This window comes from Dunckerocampus dactyliophorus, chromosome 5 (assembly GCF_027744805.1).
Source record: "Dunckerocampus dactyliophorus isolate RoL2022-P2 chromosome 5, RoL_Ddac_1.1, whole genome shotgun sequence".
Lineage (NCBI taxonomy): Eukaryota > Metazoa > Chordata > Actinopteri > Syngnathiformes > Syngnathidae > Dunckerocampus > Dunckerocampus dactyliophorus.
This window is the reverse complement of record NC_072823.1, coordinates 23,835,001-23,856,276: the sequence shown is the minus strand read 5'-3', so window position 1 is coordinate 23,856,276 and position 21,276 is coordinate 23,835,001. Positions and strand designations below refer to the sequence as shown.

Below are 21,276 nucleotides of genomic sequence, written 5' to 3'. Positions count from 1 at the left end.
ATTGTCTCCTAACTTCTATACCAGTGGTTCTAAACTGGATTGGCTGTGGGACCCACCATCACCCTTCATTGACAAGCGGCAACCCAAACTGTGGACATTTTTGAAAACAAACCTCAAATGTCTTATTTATTTAATAAAGTACATTCATTTATTTAAATTTTAAATTTAAAGGGACATTTGGATGTTGCATGGCTCAAAGAGATCACTAATGTTTGAATGTGTTGCAAGCATTAAGTCCCGCTCTCCTACTCCGAGCATGTAAGGTGCGCCCCAGGTAACACACACATGCCCAGGAGCCTTTGCCGAGCGGTAATTTTAATCCAGTTGCAAACTGTCCCTTTAATGAAAACACATTAAAGTACAGTTTGGATTTGAGGTAGTGCAAAATAACACAGTGTGCCAGCGCCAAGCAAGTTTCATGATCAGTTCAGCAACAACACATTTTCATCCACAAACAAGAAAAAGTGTTGAGGAGTTGAATCAGAGCATTTGCACATGGACCTGGAGGAGATGTGAAACAAGAAGTTAAAAATCAAGCGAGTCATTTGCTCTGATGCAACACTCTCGTAGTTAAGTTTAACAATTAATAGGAGGACCATTTCTTCTGTAGACAACCCCGCCACCTGGATCATTAGATCGAACTGGGCATGAAACGCCTCACAGTACTGTCATACTGTACCTGGTAGTCTGCATTGTGGGCAGAATTCCCCTACGCAACAGAATGTGAGCAATGCTTTATGCCGCGCTGTCCTCCAGCAGATATCTAGCTACAGTATCTAGCTGTGTTGGATGGACAGCGCATTAAGTCCACACTCACTGTTCTTATTGGTTGAGGGCACCGTGAGCACACCTGAGGTATGTGTGTATATATACTGTATATGTGTCATCACTATTTAGATATTACAGTAATCACTATTTAGATAAGCTGGGGCTTTCTGCTCGGCGCTGGATTATTACATGCCTTTGCTGCCACGTTGGATGTTCGTTTGAATTTGAACTTTTGTATTCCCTTGGACTCCTGCAACGTATATGCTCAATGTCTCCCCTGCACTTCTCCGTAAGCACTTCTCCTGTTTCCTGTATTTATTCTCTTTATTCTCTGTTTTTCACCTTCCATGGTGAGTTTCATGTTAGACCCAGCTGTGCCTCCTAGACTTTGTTCATTATTTTGCTGCTTTGAATTTTTGTGGATTGTGGCGCTCCATAAAGGCTACTCTTTTGTTTAATAATTGTTTTTATTTATCATTTTTATTCATTTTTTAAAATAATTATATATATATATATATATATACACTTTTTAAAAACATTGATTTGGTCATGAAGAATAATTATACAAAAAAAATAAAAGGAGTAAAAGTTGACAGAAACATTGTATAGTAATAAATAAGCAAAGTATACATGATGAAGAATATTAAATAATTATAACAATAATAAATAGTAGAATAAGATTAATAAATAACATGTCTAATATGTAGTAGGAAGGTATTATCTATCATCCATTACACATTTACCTGTAATATACTTATTTTTATTATGATTTAATTATCCATTAGTCATTTGTGTTTATGTTAGTTTTATCTATAATATACTGTATATCTACGTATTTAGCTATGTATTTATGTACTATGTGCATTATACAATGTTTTTTACTCCTACAAATACTAGTAACGTTAATATTGCACATTTTTATCCTTTTCTTTTTTAGCGTCATTATATACACTGTCTGGCCACAACATTAGGAAAACTTTATGTCACATTATTATTTCAAATATGCACAGCAACTGGATAACACATTGCATTCATTCAAGTCTCACAAATGTTCATCAACAGATGGAAGTATTTACCTCTGCGAGTCTAATTTTGATCAAGAAATATCAACTTTAAACAATGTAAGCACATCAAATTTTTATTTCATCAATAAATCATGTTTAATGCATATAACTATTTAACAACTGCATTATTTCGTTTATCAACGTACATACAGTATGATAATATACTGAATGTATTCACTGCTCTCCATTTGTTACCATGGCAACAACAGCAACTTGCAATCACAATGTACACTATCTAGTAGAAAATACTAATAAAGTTGAATAATGACATTGAAGTGGGGATGTGATTGTTATATATTAATTATTACTTATGATAGAATTTATTTACAGTGATTGAATACCTTTACTCCTACAGCACTACATTGTTATACTGCCTTATCATTTTCCTATGTATTTATAGTACATTTGGAATACAGGAAGCGAACAAATGCATCGTAAATGATGTGAAACGGGAGTAGGATTAAATAAGCTTTGCTTCTTCCTACTTCTTTTTGGACATGTGGGACTGTGAATGGTACTATGTGATGTATACCAATGTAACTTGTATGCATGTTCAAAATGAATTCAACCATTACCATGAACAATAACGAAAACAAATTAATTGTACAATGTTGATGACATCATCACTTCTTCTGGCAGCATTGTGATGCTATTTTTAGAAAGGACACTTTTGGATACCAGCCTTCTAATTTGAGACCCAGTTGGCGCACGGCAGCAACACGAAGCATCTTTCAACAGTCTCAGTGCTAAAAGGCACTTACAGAACTGTTTTGTTTACTTGCATTCAACTTAGAGAAGATTACATTACATTTGAGTTGACTTCCCAACAAAAGCGGCATATTTTTTTTCCACCACTTTGGTTGAAATGTCACGTTTTCTTTGATATTTTCTTCCTTTCGCAGTGAATAATGCATGAATCTTAATGACAACCATATTTCACGACACAACAGCGGCTGTTAATGTTAATGAATGTTAATAAATGATGTTTGTGTCCCACCCTGCAGTTGCTCAGCTCCTCTGCTCTCACGATGAAGTTTCCACATTTCTTCCCTGGGATCCCACTGGAAGACAGAAGAACAGTGAAGAACTTTGGAACAGTGATCCCCAACCAGGGCTATGCGAGCAAATTGCTGGATGTACGGGGAACCATTTGATTTGCAAGATGATAAGTAAACATTCTCCATCATTTCATATTAAACCAGACAATAAAACGGAACGTGGAAATGGAGAAAAGGTTGGCATTGCTTTAGAACAGGGTTCACCAACCTGGTGCCCGCGGGCACCAGGTAGCCCCCCACGACCACATGAGGTGCCCGCAAGCCTGCTTTTCATTCAGGTTTTCAGTTAATAATGAAAGAACAGTAGAAAGAAATGCATTCTGAAATACAAAATGTGAGTTGTGGACACCAGCATTTTGTTCATGTTCTGGTAAAACAAGCATATTTGCTTTGTTTGGGTTTAAAATAAGCTTTGAAAATAAATGTTACAAAAATGAGTAGCTCTTGGCCATTTTCATTTTGTAAAAGTAGCTCTCACAAGGAAAAACGTTGGTGACCCCCTGCTTTAGAACATGGTACCATCAGCAGCATCACCAAGTCGTCCTCTGGAACAGCCTGGTCTTCTTACCCATCGTGCAACAGTGGCGTCTCTTTATGTATTATTATTCCATCCCATCTTCTTCAATATTTGGACATGGCTGACTTAGCTTTTTTGGTTACAGAGATGTCAATATAGACTAACTTTTTCTATCAAGGCTATGTGGGGGCCAATTTGAGATTTTTTCCCAGAAGTCAGCTGGGGTAGGCTCCAGCACACCCCCGCGACCCTGGTGAGGATAAGCAGCATAGAAAATGGATGAATGGGCTACAGAAAACGTATTTAAAGCCAAAACTTTGTGTCAGCTTTCTGTTATCAGTGACACATCATATTATTATCAATTATTAATATCAATATTTTAGCTTTTCCTTGTTACATTACACCTTTTGCTCTGTTTTTCCCCATGGTTGCTGTTGTTTGTTTTTTTTAATTTAATTTCTACAATGTGCTTCGTACTAATAAAAAACAACGGGCCAAAGAATGCCCCATTGGCCGCACTTCGGACATCCCTGATGTAGACAATGAGGCACCGAGCCAGCTATCTTCCCTATATATTTAAACACAGTGAGATACTGTGCTCTGTTACAGTATTAGTGACATCATCCAGAAATAAAGTTGCATTTTTGGGGGGGGGCATAATGCTACAGCGCACGAGTCTTCATTGCTTCATTTTTTCATTTTATTCGCATCTTCCAGTCTAGCGAGCAGACAGGCGACGCGTGCTCATAATCAGCCCAGTGAGCGAAAAAAGCCACAAAGTCGCACATAAACGATCAAACACACACGACTGAATATAAATCTAGAAAAAGGAATGATTATGAAATTTAAAGAAAGAAACGTTGAAAGAGTGAATGACTGCAGGCTGGCGTGATTACGTAAGTTGGCCACAAAAACACATTCTTACATCACATTTCGTCTTCTCTGTCATTTTTCAACTGAAACCTTAAAGCTGCATTGCTCATCTCACACCACACACACACACACACACACAGAGACATAAACATATACTGTATATATATATACTGTATAGACACACAAACATATATCTATCGTATATACACACACACAGACAGCATGGAGAGAGCTGTGTGTTTGTTTTTGTTATCCTCCTGAGGCTGAACAACCATTACACCAAGCCTCACATGCTCCATCTTATAATGTGTGTGTGTGTGTGTGTGGTGAGTGTGGCCTTGACTTCTCTCTCTCAACATCCTACCTTTTATTGTGGAGACGTTTTAGCTAATTCACACAAGTAAAATGTTTTGATGATGCTATGTCATGTTATTAAGCTATCACGTTACGTTACACTACAGTATGTCTTATGTTATATTTTGTGATGTGCAGCGCAGACGCTGCGCTACCCTACGCTACGTTAAAGTATGATATGATGTGTTGTGCCGTACATTAGGCTAAGTTACGCTAAAGTACATTACGTTATGCTACTTTACGTTATGCCATGCAGTGTTGCAGTGTGCAGCGCAGACGCAATGTTACTCTACATTACGCTAAGTTACATTACATGACGCTACACCACCTTACGTTACGCTATGTGTTATGATGTTATGTTATCTGTACAGGAGATCCCCACCTATTTGCGGTTCGCCATTTGCTCCCTCGCATATTTGCAAACTTCTCTTCTCTGCTTTAAATTGTAAATAATTTGCATTTTTTGTGGTTCTGCAGGGAAAAAACAGAGCTGCAGGTATGAATCCAGCAGAGGGTGCTGTCTCACAAGTCAATTCACTCAGCACTTTCCAGCAGGAAGACACTTTCACAAAACGTGATGTTGAGCAAGAACAACATTGTGTACTTGTGTCCGTAATTGTTTCTTAATGTGTAAATCTGAATTTAAAATGTGTTTAATAACTGTGAGAGGCATATCATAGAGTTTACAGTATAAAACATGGTCATTTTTAGGGCTTTTTATGGATGCGTCCATGATTTGCAATTTTTCGCTTTTGCTGGGCATCTTGTAAGCTCCACAAATAGTGCATCTCTACTGTATAGTGGAGGGAATTAGATGGAAAGATTAGGTTAGACAGAACATTAGTGACTGAATTGAACATCCGCGTGATGAAATGATACAAGAAATAAACATTGTTTGTCAGGCGTTGAAGACATGCTGTAAAACAGCCCAAACACAGCAGGAGGAGAAGGTTGTTCCATTCCTGTTTGCTGCTGCTGTGGTTTGCCGTAAATAAAAGCGTCAGTCGATAAAAGTGCTAACATTTCATCCCATTCATGCTCTTAAAAAGGCCAGTAAATTGTAGAGTGATCAGGTAATATGAAATGTTTTGTTTTAAAGTCATCAAGGTTTTTTTTAATATGTATTTATAGGTATATGTCTATCCATCCATCCATCCATCTTCTACCGCTTATCCTAGATCGGAGGTACTTATTCGCATCCCAGCCACTTCACACTCGGCTGCAAACTGATCCAGTGAAAGTTGAAGTTCACGGCTTGATGAAGCCAGCAGGACCACATCATCTGCAAAAAGCAGAGACTCAATCCTGCAGCCACCAAACCGGAACCCCTCAACGCCGTGGCTGCGCCTAGAATTCTGTCCATAAAAATAATCAACAGAATCGGTGACAAAGGGCAGCCCTGGCGGAGTCCAACCCTCACTGGAAACAGGTCTGACTTATGGCCAATGCGAACCAAACTCTGACACCGATCATACAGGGAACGAACAGCCTGAATTAGCTGGTCCCATACCCCATACTCCCGGAGTACTCCCCACCGAATTCCTCGAGGAACACGGTCAAATGCCTTCTAGAGCTGTTCCACAGTTCCACGACCAGGACGAAAGCCACACTGCTCCTCCTGAATCTAAGATTCAACTATCCGGCGGATCCCCCACTCCAGAATCCCTGAATAGACCTTACAAGGGAGGCTGAGGAGTGTGATTCCACCATAGTTGGAACACACTGCCCCCGATGCCCACACGATGCTGCAGAGTCGTGTAAACTAAGACATGCCTACAGCATCCAGGGCCTTAAGGAACTCATCCACCCCCAGGGCCCTGCCACCGAGGAGCTTTTTGACAACCTCAGCAACCTCAGCCCCAGAGATAGGAGAGCCCACTGAGGAGTCTCCATGCTCTGCTTCCTCGTAGGAAGACGTGTCGGTGAGATTAAGGAGGTCTTCGGAGTATTCTTTCCACCGATCGACAACATCCCGAGTCGAGGTCAGCAGAACACCATCCCCACCATACACGGTGTTGACTGTGCACTGCTTGCCCCTCCTGAAACGCCGGATGGTGGTCCAGAATCTCTTCGATGCCGTCCAGAAGTCGTTCTCCATGGCTTCTCCAAACTCCTCCCATGTCCGATTTCTTGCCTCAGCGATTGCCAGAGCCACAGACCGCTTGGCCTGCCGATACCTGTCAGATGCTTCCGGAATCCCATGAGCCAAAAAGGCCCGATAGAACTCCTTCAGCTTGACGGCATGCCTCACCACAGGTGTCCACCAACCTGTTCTGGGATTACCGCCACAACAGGTACCAACCACCTTACGGCCACAGCTCCGATGCCTCTACAATGGAGGCACGGAACATGGCTCATTCAGACTCAATGTCTGCCACCTCCCTCGAAACATGGTCGAAGCTCTCCCGGAGGTGGGAGTTGAAACTCCTTCTGACAGGGGACTCTGCCAGTCGTTCCCAGCAGACCCTCACAATAAGTTTGGGCCTGCCAGGTCTGACCGCCATCCTGCCCCACCATCGGAGTAAACTTACCACCAGGTAGTGTTCGGTTGACAGCTCCACTCCTCTCTTCACCTGAGTGTCCAAAACATATCGCCGCAAGTCCGATGATACAACCACAAAGTCAATCATTGAAGTGCGGCCTAGGGTGTCCTGGTGCCAAGTGCACATGTGGACACCCTTATGCTTGAACATGACGAGCACACAAGTCCAATAACAAAGCACCGCTCAGGTTCAGATCAGGGGGGCCGTTCCTCCCATTCACGCCTCTGCAGGTCTCACGGTCGCTGCCAAGGTGAGTGTTGAAGTCCCCCAGCAGAACAAGGGAATCCCCTGAGGGAGCACTCTTCAGTACTCCCTCTAGAGACTCCAAAAAGGGTGGCTATTCTGAACTGCTCTTTGGCACATACGCACAAACAACAGTCAGGACCTGTCCCCCCACCCGAAGCTGAAGGGAAACTACCCTCTCGTTCACCGGGTTAAACTCCAACATACAGGCCACAAGCCGTGGCGCAACAAGAATTGCCACCCCTGCCCGTCACCTTTCACTGCTGGCAACGCCAGAGTGGAACAAAGTCCATCCCCTCTCAAGAGGACTGGTTCCAGAGCCCTTGCTATGCGTTGAGGTGAGTCCGACTATATCTAGCCGGAACTTCTCAACCTTGTACACCAGCTCAGGCTCTTTCCCTACCAGAGAGGTGACATTCCATGTCCCAAGAGCTAGCATCTGAAGCCGATGATCGGACTGCCAAGGTCCCCGCCTTCAGCTGCCATCCAGCTCACTCTGCACGCAACCCCTTTGGCCCCTCCCATGAGTGGTGAGCTCATTGGAGGGGGGACCCATGCCCCTCCTCCAGGCCTGGCTCCAGAGGTGGCCCCCAGTGACCTGCATCCAGGCAAGGGAAAATGTGGTCCAATTGTTTGTTTCATCAAAGGGGCCTATTGAGCCACCCTTTGTCTTGTCCCTCACCTTGTACCTGTTTGTCGTGGGTGACCCTACCAGGGGCATGAAAACCCCCGAAAACTTAGCTCCTAGGATCATCAGGACACGCAAACTCCTCCACCACGATAAAGTGGTAGCTCAGGGAGGAGTGTATGTATATAATACTGTATGCATGTTATGTCACCTGTGACCCAAATGACAACAAGCACTATAGAAAATGGATAGAAAATGGATAGATGGATAGATAGACAGTCATCCCTCGTTTATTACAGTTAATTGGTTCCAGACCCGGCCGCGATAAGGGAATTCATTCATTATTAATCAACAGAATATTTTCATAGTTAAAGCACAGAAAACCTGTTTATGACCTGTTTACGATTCCATTATCATAGCCCTGTAGACATGAAATAACACCCCATAGTCACCTTTAAACTCCTATTATTCTTTGTTTACACCACATTGAGCAACTGTAATGTGCAGGCAACACTGCAGGGACAGCTGCCGCTCGTAGCATACAGTATAGCAAGCTACCAAGCTAACTAGTTAGCCTCCAATTTATTTGTTCTAAACTTAAAGTGTTTTAAACTGAGTGGGAAAGAAGAACAAAGTAAGAAGCCAAAAACATACCACTTCCAAACGGAATGGGAGGATAACTTTTTTTCACTCTATCACTCAAGTGTCCAAACTTTTTCCACAAAAGACCAAAAGGCCACTTTGATCTTTTCCAAACCAAAACATGTAGAAAAAAACTGAATCTCATCTTTCTGATGTAGGTGATAAAGCATATTAGTGTGAACTTCGGCCTTCCCTCTTTTTTCCCCATTTTGCTGTTTGTTTTTTTTTTTAATTTTCCAAATATTTAAACTTTCACCTTAACTAATCTTTGTAAATTTTCATTTTTGTAATACCTTGGCTTGATTCCCATAATATAACTTTTTTGTCCAACCTAATTTTCCAAAAAATACAACTTTAGTTTGTTTTGTTTGTTTTTCAACATTACATAATATTTTGACTTTATTCTCATAAAATTACAGCTTTTTTCCCCATTTCTGCTGTTGTTTTTTCCCCAAAAAATGTTCAACTTTCTTCTTGTAAATTTTCTTCTTGTAATTATGACTTTCCTTTTAATATTTTTTGACTAATAAAGGCCATAGTCAACCACAAAACACCAATCAATTGTTAATTAATTAATATTTGAAAAACCTCGCTAAAGTAGGGAGCAATGTTCAAACCCCGATGTAGCGAGGGACAACTGCATGTTTTTACATAAGCAAGACGTATACCCAGTTTATATGAATGAAGATGAAACCAAATGAGGCTTCACTTGCGTTTAAGCTCGGTCGTGTTCCCTTTGGGTAGGCGAGCTGTCTCTTTGACTCGACACTGTTTACCACGCCGCCATGTTTACACGCTGTCATTCGGCCTGCTGCTCTTCAAGCTCTCATCAACATCATCATCGTCAACATCATCCTAAAACGTGCAGATTCAGGATTGACGGCGCTGAATGGAGCCGTGGTGATGACAGCTAATGATGGCTGCGCCCTGATTAGCGCGCCGCTGCCTTTTGGCCTTCTGCAGGAAAGCGTCTAATTAAAAAGGCAGAGGATACGCTGATAACATCTTCTACTTACATCAAAGGCTTTTCCAAGCGGCTTCCCAGAGAGCCCACGATCTCGCCCAGCGTGCAGAAGGCCTGGCCCAGGAAGTCCTGCACCAGCAGAAACATATACATAATATATGTCATTAGAATGTAACATGTCATTAAAAATATACAGTATCCAGTGGGGAAAATAAAAACATTGGTAAAGTTGACCCCATTACAAAGATATGAACTGTCCATCATTTTTATGGTAGGTTTATTCTAACATAGAAACCGGAAATCCATAAAAAAACAATTACCGGTAAATAAAAGTTATGCATTTATTTGTATTTCATTGCGGGATAACAATCAACAAATAAAAAACACAAAACAGCCACTCTTGGTTTTCAGCTACCTCGACTGACCATTGTTACAACTGAATGGAATACTAGCGAGCATGATTCCACTCAAATGACAGGCAGAGGTCTCACTCCACTGTATTTTAAGGCTTTGTCCCACTGCACCATTTAACGATTCCATCTGCCTCCGTCTAAATATTTACATCAGTCCGTGTCATACGGTGGCAAATTCAAATGTTTTGGGCCGTAGCTTAAAGTACTCATGACACTACAAGACATGTTAAGCTTGCTATTTTTGCTGTGAAAATAACACTGAAAGGCATATTTCCTGTGTTAGACGTGTGTTTCTATACTGAAATATTTACCATTTTTTAAACATTTTTGTCACTTCTTCCGAGTCTGTCTACACCGAACAGTCCCATCCGGAACTCCCTGTTCACTACAATGCCATCCATCCATTTTCTATGCCGCCTATCCTAATCAGGGTAGCGGGGGTATTCTGGTGCCCATCCCAGCTGAGCTCGGGCGAGAGGCGGGGCACACCCTGGACTGGTCGCCAGCCAATAGCAGTCGCTACAATGCATTACCTGTTATTATGCTCCAGTTCTCTGTGAATTTCTATTGTTTGATCTATATTTTTTTTATATCATGCCTGCTCGTTGTGTTGAAGGCTTTTGCTGGAACACCCGAGGAGACAGAGGAAGCTTGTTCACATTTCTAAAGGACACCATTCGCCTCGTCTGATGATCGGCAAACTTCGTGGGACAAATGTTTCAATACTGCTCCGCAATAATAGGAAATAAAAAGTCAAAAAACCACAAGATCAGACTGTGGAAAAGTGTGCCAAGGTGACAGTAAGTAAATTCACATTTCTCCTGCTAATATTCTCCATAGCAGCCAGTCTAGTGCTGATGGAGTGTGGATTCCAAGCTGACACGCTAGCTAGGCAGCTAATGTGGTATCTGTTGTGGATATCACTGCCAATAAAACTTATCATACTCCTCACAACACAATATTAGTGAATGTTATTATTGGTGTGTGTCTTTCTTTGCGTGCGTTTATGGCTGTGTTAGCACCTGTTGCCTGTGTTCTCGACGTGAATTGCTATAACAAAACATGGATTGTTGTCACTCATCTTTCTAGCTTATCTTGCAGTCGATCTGTCAGTTTCAGTAAGTACATTTTTATTACTACATCTGTTCTAGGAATCTAGAATAATAGCACGGGGTTTCATTGCAGGGCTAAATAAGCAGCGATTGCTGTTCACTGGTCTTTTATTTTTCAGCTGTCAGTGTTTTTTGTGTTTGTTATATCATAGTTATCACAACACAATATCAGTGAATGCTATTATTGTGTTATTGTTGTGAATATGTCACGTTCTTGGCTTTGCTGTGGGTTCGTGGTTGCATGTGTTTGAATCTGGTTCCTGAAATGTGTTCTGGTCATGACGTCACAGCCAAGATGGCGTCGGTTCAGAAGACTCACTGGGGGGCGTGTCAAATTGTGTCAAAATGACCACTTCATTTCAGTCCTATTTCGTAGTTGTTTATTTATCTATGACAGCAGGATGAAAAAAAATGTTATTAAGTCAGTACCTTCATTTAGTTACCGTAAACTTTTTTTTTTATGCCATGAGCACTTTAAGTAAGAGTAACCAAAGGCGTTTAAAGTCATTCTTTAACAAAAACTCTTGACATTGACTCTGTTGTAGTTTTTACACAGCAGTCGCCTTTTCATGTTGTCATCCCTGTGCCTCACTGTCCAGGCATGACTAATCAACTTACGCTCAATCAAAATGTCAAAGTAGCTACTGTGCTAGCACCGTGGCTCATTTTGAAAGTATATTGGGATCAGTGTTTCCTTGGGATACTATTATTTTGGACTACTATCACCCTTCCGCTTGCGCAACAGCCATGAAAGTCTATAACTTGATAAGTTTCCGTCAGGATAACAAAGCAAAAAAAAAACAGAAGGCCCAAATTGCTATCCAATGCTCCAAAGACAGGTGGTTTGAAAGGGGAGTGAGGGAGGCCATCTATGTAAAAGTTGAGAAACAATCTAAGAACAGAGGGGGTGGTCTGTGGCACCATCCCTCCCCCACATACAAAGCTGTCTTTTCATCCCTTCCTAAAAGATGCAATCATTTAGCCTCTAACAAAGAAATGCACAGCCACCTTGGTTTCAAGCATGTCCATAACCAGCAATACATCTAAATGGAATGCCAACAAGGGTGATACCATGCAAATGACTGTCGTTGGCAAGCAGAGCCCCCACTCCATTGTATCTTAAAGACTGTCATTTGACACCACACAAAAGTGGACCTGTTCTCGTCTGGACATGCCTCTACCTTTAGACAATAAACACTTTGGATCCTGCACCAAGCTCCTCAGACTGGTGCTGCCCTACCTAGTCAGTCTAGTGTTTGTCCCACCAAATCCTTGAGCATAAACTTCTGAAGCATGCTCGAACATCGACTAAGACAACCTGGACAGTCCAGTTGTGATCGATGCAACTCACTGAGAATACAATGACAAATGGACGAATGAGAATATTCACCGGCAACAAGTCCAAGGTTTGGATGTCTGTCAACGTCTAGAAAAGCAGCTGAAAAACAAATGAAAAAGCCCAAAAGACATACGCCTTCATTTCTCAGACCGGTTCATTAAATGGTGCAGTGGGACAGAGCCTTTAACGCACCACAAAAGAGTGAAAGTAAACAATAAATAGTTTGGATCCTGCACCATCCCCTCAGACTTGACCTGTCCCATCTAGTCTTTGAGCATGAACGGATGAAGCCAGCTTGGATGATTATTTAATTGTTCTGCAATTGTATTGGTCATTCCGCTGCACTTTTCCTAGTCAGAGGTCTTAAAATTTTCTTGAATGTAGCATGTTAGTTTGGACTGCAAGCCCAGTGAGGGGACAGGGGGGAGGCACCAGTGTCCTTGCCGATGTCTGTAGGGCGACCACAAGAGTATTTACTGTCGATGAGGAGGTTGAGCCTTTGGGCAACAACAAGAAGTCTGTGCAATCATACATTGTTTATGTGTGTGGATGTGATTGCACACGTGCATGCGTGTTCGAGTGCTCCACACATGAGTCCCGCAGGCGCAAATCTGCTCCAAAGATCATTGCCAGTGCTGGCCAACGTCTCACATAGGTCTGGACGCATAAAATGCGAGCTAGCAGCTACAGCCCAGTGCTGGCTTGTTATGACCAATCTCAGAACAAAGTAGCAAGAGAGAGACTCTTCCAAGTAAAACTATACCACTGAGCAACTGGCACAAACTTTAAGAACTTGGACAACTACAAATGAATGGTTGGAGACAATGTGTCCCACCAAAGATCTTCTGAATTTCTCATGCATCACATTCTACAGTTCTATCTTAAATAACCGCTTTTTATGTTAGTCTACTGTTTGGGGGTTTCCACCAGAAACAATGATGCTTTCCCGATGAAAGACCCATAAAGTGTAACTTCCTGTGACTTCTTCAGAGTTAATCTGATCAACATTTTGCCCAATTTGAAATTTGGAGGTTAAATCTCATTTCAATTGGTTGTAAGTTTTGGAATGACATATCACTCATCAGATGTTGCATTCGGGACACAGCCAACCACACACACACACACATTTATGATGAGAAATACGGTGGTCCCTCGTATATCGTCGTTAATTGGTTCCAGACCCAACCGTGATAAGTGAAAAGTACTATTCCTTATTCATATGAATATTTTTGCAGTTACAGCATACAGAACCTGTTAAAAACCTTCTAAATACAGTTTTTAACATTATTAGAGCCATCTAGATGTGAAATAACACCCCTAAAGTCACCTTTACGCTCGTATTAGTCAATATTGTGGACATAATAAGACTATAATAAGCCATAAGACTTGTGCTTGTGTCTGACTTGAGTGGCGGGACAAGCAGGAAGCGACGTCCGAGGTTCAGAGTTCTACTTGGAGTGTGTTACGGCTGCAACAGTAGCCTGTGTTTTTATGAGGGATTATTGTGCCTGTTGTGACATCATTCAAACCTACCATAAAAGCCTGTGGTTCCGGCTGTTCTGTTGTTTAATCTGGTACTTTTGTGTCACATTCTGTGTCTGTCCTTTTTGCTGCCGCCTGTCTGCTGTGTCTTGCAGTTGCCACCAAGCCAGCGGAAGCTACCTGCACACACCTGCACACTATTACAGGCGGCGTGTATTTAAGCAGGACACTCGGACTTGTTGCCAGATCGTACCTTCAGCTACGTCGCTCTTCGAGCTCCCGTCTTAGCTATTCCCGATTGGTCCCCTAGTCTTTGACCTACTGCATTCGTGAGTACTTCTTCCTGCTTGGCTACCCCAGCAGCGCCTCTGTACCGGACTCTCACCTGTTCCTTGCTACCTTTTGTAGTGGTGCTTTTTAGTTGTCCAGGCCTTTTCCCTACTACCTTATGTAGTAATGTTTTTTGTTACGTCTCCTAGGCTCGGCCTGTGTGTTTTGTTGGACTCTCTTGCCGCCTTTTCCTGTTCCTACCCTCTGTTGTACATTAAAACTTTTTGTTAAAGCTTCAAGCGTCACTCTCTGCATTGGGATCCTTACTCCGGCTTAGCCGTTCATGACACTTTTGTGTCTCACCAAAAATTACAGTAATAATACTGACACCTAGTCACCAGTGTAGAGTACTACAGTACATATCACGTCTTTGATTGTGCCTTTTGAATGGTTTATATTTCGGTATTACTTCATCTACCTACCTGTATTTTTCTGCTTGAAAATGCTTAATTTAGGCAAAAATGTGAACAATCTGCTTGTACCACAAAACAGTATGATTTATTAATTAATATATTTTTGAAAAACTGTAATAGACTGAAGCCCCGAAATTCGAACCACGATGTGGCGAGGGACTACTGTACTACTACTGAACAAGCATACTTTGTGCACAAATGTGTTACTTGGTGTCACTCACATTTGTCCATATATGTTTGAAATATGATATTTTATTAACTTTTTGAAAATAAAAAGTTGATTTATACCTATGAATGTAGTTTTTGCCAGGGTGTGTAAAAATGTACATCTTCTACTTTAAGCTCTATAACATTGTCTGCTTCATTGTAATGGCACCAGGCTTTGCACAGGCGGTAATCACACGTTTTTTTTTCCTTCATGGCACAGAATATAAATGGGAATTTGAGTCTAAATTCAGATTTCTTCCATGAGACATCAAATGAGATCCAGTTTTTTTCTTACCCAGGGATAAAAACATGTACAATATCACATCCATCCATCCATCCATCCATCAAAATGTACTTGTTATTTTCATACTAAGAAAATCTATGTCGACCTTTAGGTGCACAGAAAATCTTTCTATATTTGGAGAAACACTATTTAGGGCTCAAAAGATTCAGTAGAATATTACACTTGTAAACAAATCTACTACATATTGCAAAATAATGACTGTAGTGTGCATGTTTCATTAGCAAAATAAGCAAGACGTGAAATAGGCCTGACAAGCATCTGTCAGGAAGAAAGGGCACAAAAAATAAATCATGTAAAGCACTTAATTCCGCATTAGTGTACGGCACGTCTTCCCTGCGGCCATACAGTATGCGCATAAGGTACGTAAACAAAGCATATGGAACAACATCCTCCCTGATGGTAGGGAGAGGAGGAGAGAGAGGAAGGGGACGCGTCCGTAATGATGCCCACCACTGAGACACTCTTCTTATTATCTTGTATGAAATATATTGCTATTTATTTTATTTTATGCTATTTATAGCCAGACAACTGGAGAAGGAGCGGACAATGGAGATGCGTGCCAGATCTCGCATCCCACACATCCACAGTGCCGACAGGACGCATCCAAGCGTCGTCGGCCTTCATGCTGCGATCAGATGGACCCCATGGGCATTGTGGGTAGGGCGCTGACGGGAAACCACTCTCGGCCATGAAGATGAGGACGAGGAGGCGGATAGGTGTGGTGATATGAAGGGGGGGATTCTATGGGGGATTCTAGGGAATGGAGTGAGCCACTATATGTGCTGAAAGTGAACCTCCACTTTATATGTCTTTCATACCCACAACATGTTTATGGTATTTTAACATGACTACAAAAGGCATGTACTGGATCTACAATACATGTACTGGAGCTACACATGAGGGTGATGGTTTACTATTTTGTCATTGTTGTCTAATGAAAAGCACGTATCTCCATTTGTATATTTAAAAGATGTTATAAATTATTGTGTACAGTTCCATTAAAAAAACCCTCCACGTTTATATTTTTATTGCATTTTAACATCACTTAAGTATCTAACTGCAGATTTTGTGATTTATATTTAAAAAAAAGTTGTCGCTGTCTAATGGAGAGCATGTAGCTCCATTTTTTAAATTGTCACTGCTCAATAAAAAAAACATGTATCTCCAATATTTTTATTTAATTTTATCGTGTAGGTCACATAGAAATTTTGTGACATTTTTCATTCATTGCTGTCTGATGAAAAGCATCATCCAATTTGTGAATTGAAACATTTACCTCCAAATTTTTTATGTTTTCAAATATTATCGTGTATGTCACATGAACTCTCCAGATTTTGTGAATTTTTAAAAATCAGTGCTACATAATGAAAAACATCTAATTCCATTTTGTGATTTAAATGTTTTTATTGTCACAGTTCAATCAAAAAATATGTGCTGTATCTCCTTTTTAAAATTGTATCGTGTATGTGACATAAAAAGCATGATTTTTCAAATCTGTGAATTTTTTTCTATCGTTGTGTAATGCATGTATCTCCAATTTGTAAATGATTTACAGGCCTGCAAGTGGAGCCCTGCTCGTGTCCTGGTACATGCGTCTGCCTTTCTTCACAGAGGACATGGGTTCAATTCCTGGCCAGAACTGTGTCATGAAGCGAACTGTGTGTTGAAAAATTCAGCCAAAAAAACATTTGACTTGCTGTGGTGACCCCTCACAAGTACAAGTCACGTGGGGGGAAAATATATGCCTTATTCTGCCGCAATAGATTCAGGTCATACCGTTCAAAGATGACACACATACGTTCACTGCATAGGTCATCGAGCGCTATTTATATTTTGTAACATTCTGTGTAACCATGGTGACGGAATTTCCGACTAAAGTCAAAAATGGGTCATTAGATTAGTAACACACCCTTATAGGTTCCTTATAATTGGGATGAATTGTATCACATTACATTTTTTTAAGCGTGTTATGTCCACTGTGTTTGAAGAAGATGTTTTGGAGTCCATCACTCAGGCTGAACCTACTACAGGAGCATCACTTTTGTATGATTTCCTACTAAATACTGGTGAGAACGTGTTGTTACGAGACACAAACGATAACAATAAATAAAAAAAAAAGATGGAGACACTCACATGTTTGGAGAGGTTGTCGCTCTTACAGTCTAAGTCGTACCTGCGAGAGAAAAGGACACAAGATTGATAACAATAATGCAAATAGTTTCTGTGAGAGATTGTGTGTGTGTGTGTGTGTGTGTGTGTGTGAGAGAGAGAGAGCACATCTGTCCTCCAGCTGCATGCGTGCCCCTCACCTCTCTGGAGAGCTTATGATTTAGCTTTATTAGCTTCCTGTAACCTGTCACGAGTCTCGGGGTGGGTATGCATGTGTACAAACAGCATGGCATGTGTTCTCATGAAGACAGAGACCTCCGCCAAGGCTTAAAAACACTTCATCACCTGTCAACTCAATGACTGCTATCCAGCACCTTGACAGCTACAAGGACGCTACTCGTTTGCTCTTCTGGATCCAAGGACTAAGATGTAATACGAGAAGATGTGGATCAGCTAGTGAGCTAGTTAGGAGAAAAGCAGCCTTTCGTTGAAGTCAGGTAAGGTGCTGGCGGCGTGAGGCACAGGTGTGCTTCATGTTCCATTCGCCTCTGTCATTCTCTACGCCTCATGAATCATTCATGTCACCTCATAATCACGGTGTGTGTGTGCGCGTGTGTGTGTGTAGGGTGGGGAGTGGGGGGCATGAACAAAAAAACAACCACAAACATGGTGTGTGTATGTTGACTCGGCCACACACACACAAACGCACACACAGGAGTGGATGTCCCACGGCGCCTTGTGAGTGGATGACATCACTCGGCGTCGGCACCGCGCCAGACAGGATTCCTCTTGGTCCTGTGCTGTCTGTCTTCTTGTGGGGGGGTTGCTCTGAGCTTATTTTGAATTGAGCAATGATGACTAATGATGCCACACACACACACGCACACGCACACACATGCACACACATATATCAGACCTGCCAACCTTGAAAAAAATCATACTCCCCCCACATACTGACAAATCAAAGGATGCGGTGGTCACTGTGATATTTCTTTTTTTTATTTTGCAAAAAGGCTAAAGGCTTTGTGTTATTTTTAGTTATTAATATCAACATTTCAGATTTTTCTTGGCACTTTATACCTTTTGCTCTATTTTTCCCATTTTTTGCACCCCGACTTTTATCCCTCTTGGTCAGGATTAAGCTTGTGACGTGAAGTCAACTTTGTAAGCAACCACAACTCTCGTCAACTACAGTAGTACCTCGCATAACGTAAACCTCCTTTTACGTAAATTCCACTGAAATTTAAAGAATTTATGTAAAGTTTTTGCATTGTTTTACGTAAGACATTCCATATAACGTAAAGCGTCAAGTCTGTGCAAGTTCAGAAATTCGATTTGAATAGCTCGCGCGACAGAGAGAGGGAAACATTTTCCATGACTAACAGAGTACACTTGGTGACGCCTTCTGACGCTTCACGCTCTCATTGGCTGATTATCGAGGCGCCGCCTACGCTCTCATCTCATTGGCTGATTATCGGGGCGCCGCCTACGCTGTCATCTCATTGGCTGATTATCGGGGCGCCGCCTACGCTGTCATCTCATTGGCTGATTATTGGGGCGCCGCCTACGCTCTCATCTCATTGGCTGATTATCGGGGCACCGCCTACGCTCTCATCTCATTGGCTGACTTATCCAGCGCATCCGTGAGTTTGTGTGAGAGACAGGCTTCTCCCTTCCTCATCGTAGTCGCCCTTAAACTAGTTGATTGTTTTTGTTTTTCAGTTTTATTCATTTACAGTAATCTTATTTATTACCTTATTTTATATTGGAATGTTACTCTACTATGTTTATGCTAAAGTTTTCTTATATTTTCCCACTATATTTGGTGGACTTTGAATATTTTGAAGGGCCAAAGGGGTGAGTTTGGGAAGATCTTGGAACGGATTAGGCTATTTACATGTATTTTACGCTTCGTATAACAAAAAAACCCTATAACATAAAGGTTCTCGGAACGGATTATTTACGTTGCAGGGGCGTCTACTGTATTTAGCTTGTCAGCTCGTTACCAAGGGGCGCCACCAGGAATTTTGGGCCCTACAAAAAAAAAAAAAAATCACATTGGGCTTAACTGACCCTGAAAAGCATTTTATGCTATTTGACTGGAAGCTGAATTTAGTTAGATGCATGTTTGGGAGTACAAGGAAAATAAATTGTTTAAAAATGCATATTTAGCACAAAAATACAGATTCAAATGATTCTTCTTTGTCTACTTCGCCTTCTCATGCAGACGAGTATACCATTGCACCACCATGGCTTTGTGGCAAAATTGGAGAAATATTTCATTACATTTTGTTACTAGTGAAGGTGCAGAAATGAAGTGTAAGGTCAAATTTTATGTCACACCGTCATTCATTCATGCCTTTGACATTTTACAGACTATTTTTGATTGCTTCACTTTTGAACTCAAAACGGGAAATGTACTTTTATTTCTAAATACAGGACTATTCTTTTCTTCCCTCTCCTTTCTTACTTTCCTTTTTGAAAAAATTATTTTATTTTAGTACTACGCAAGATTGAAGTGCACTGTCTGCTACAAAGCACCGTCACCAGTCTGGGTCCTAAAGCTGGACCGAACCATTTCATGCAGACATGGGGGGCGGGGTGTTGGTCAGTATGGACGTTTATTTTTTGGTCAATGTGGATTTAACTCCTGTCAAAAACAGGTAAAACCAAAAAGATTGTTTTATGACTACAAGTCAAACCTGTCTTAGCGGCCACCTGTCTATAACGGCCACCTGTCCATAGCGGACACTGAAAAATCCCCCGCAGAAAATTTGCGTGTTGTGGACCCTGTGTATAGCGGTCACCTGTCTAACGCGGCCAGCGGCCACCCATTTTGTGTCCCTTGGACAATATCTGACCGCATATAGCGGCCAAAATACTGACTCAAGCAGATTGAGTCGGTATTTTGGCCGACTATTTTGGCACGAAAAAGTTTCGTTTTTTAAGCAATGAAGCCGTCGTGTGTAGACTTTAATTACTGAGTCCTAGCTCAGTCACAATCATTCACAAGATCCACACAAACTGTCAGTTGTTCCACATAAAAAAAGACGTCTTCTTACTTTGCAATGCCGCCCTGAATAGATTCTAAAATGGACAAAACACCGGAATAAAACCTCTAAAATATCACTTAATTGCCGACTAATTAGAGATTAGAAGCCCATTTAATAAGAAAGGAGCAATGGTATTGTTAGTTTACTACGATCTTCGCACCTCCTCCGCACTCTATTGTTCACGTACACACCCATTCATGACTGCTTCACGCGTATCCTGTTAGATCTCATTCCTCAGGCTCGTTCACAAAAATTTTTATTTCTTGCTTTTAAAATCGTGTTTAAAAAAAAAACAAAGATGGAAATTAATTTTTAAAAATATTTCTCCGCTACTTATATTTTTATAATTTTATTACCTTCTTTGATTTAATTTTTTAAATTATTTTTAAACACTAAATTTTAAATTTTTGTGAACATGCTAATATGTGGGCGCACAAATTCAAATTGGCCGCCAACCTGTCTATAGTGGCCACCTGTCTACATATAGTGGCCACTTTTGCCGTTTCCCTTCAGTGGCCGCTATAGACAGGTTTGACTGTATATGACTATATTTATCCCATTACGGCATCCTACTCATTACCATCGTCCGTTAAGAGAGACGGGTAGTGTTACTGCGGTTAGAACTAATCAATCACTTTTATTGCAAATGTAGATCTGAAATCAGAGGAGACAGCTGTACGCCCTCTGCATGAGTCGTATACACACAGGAAATAATGTTCTACAAGCCGACCAATCGCAGCCTTAACGGTCCGTGTTGCCGCAGCTGCAGGATTTTTTTGGAGGTCCACGTCACGCTACCGGCATTACTCATGTTTCAGAGACTGAACTCAAAACTGAAACCGGCAAAATGCAACAAAATG

At 41.3% G+C, this 21,276-nt stretch overlaps 1 protein-coding gene across 3 annotated transcripts in view; it reads right to left on the bottom strand.

The window, feature by feature from the left end:
* Positions 1-21,276, bottom strand: part of LOC129181155 (copine-8-like) — a 93,712-nt gene that overhangs the window by 40,144 nt on the left and 32,292 nt on the right. For all 3 annotated transcript variants that reach the window (XM_054775921.1, XM_054775923.1, XM_054775920.1), the window contains 3 exons: positions 17,388-17,427; positions 9,707-9,783; positions 2,830-2,893 (listed from right to left, as the gene is read on the bottom strand). In XM_054775921.1, coding sequence (XP_054631896.1) covers positions 2,830-2,893; positions 9,707-9,783; positions 17,388-17,427 — 181 coding nt within the window. The remainder of the gene's footprint in view (positions 1-2,829; positions 2,894-9,706; positions 9,784-17,387; positions 17,428-21,276) is intronic.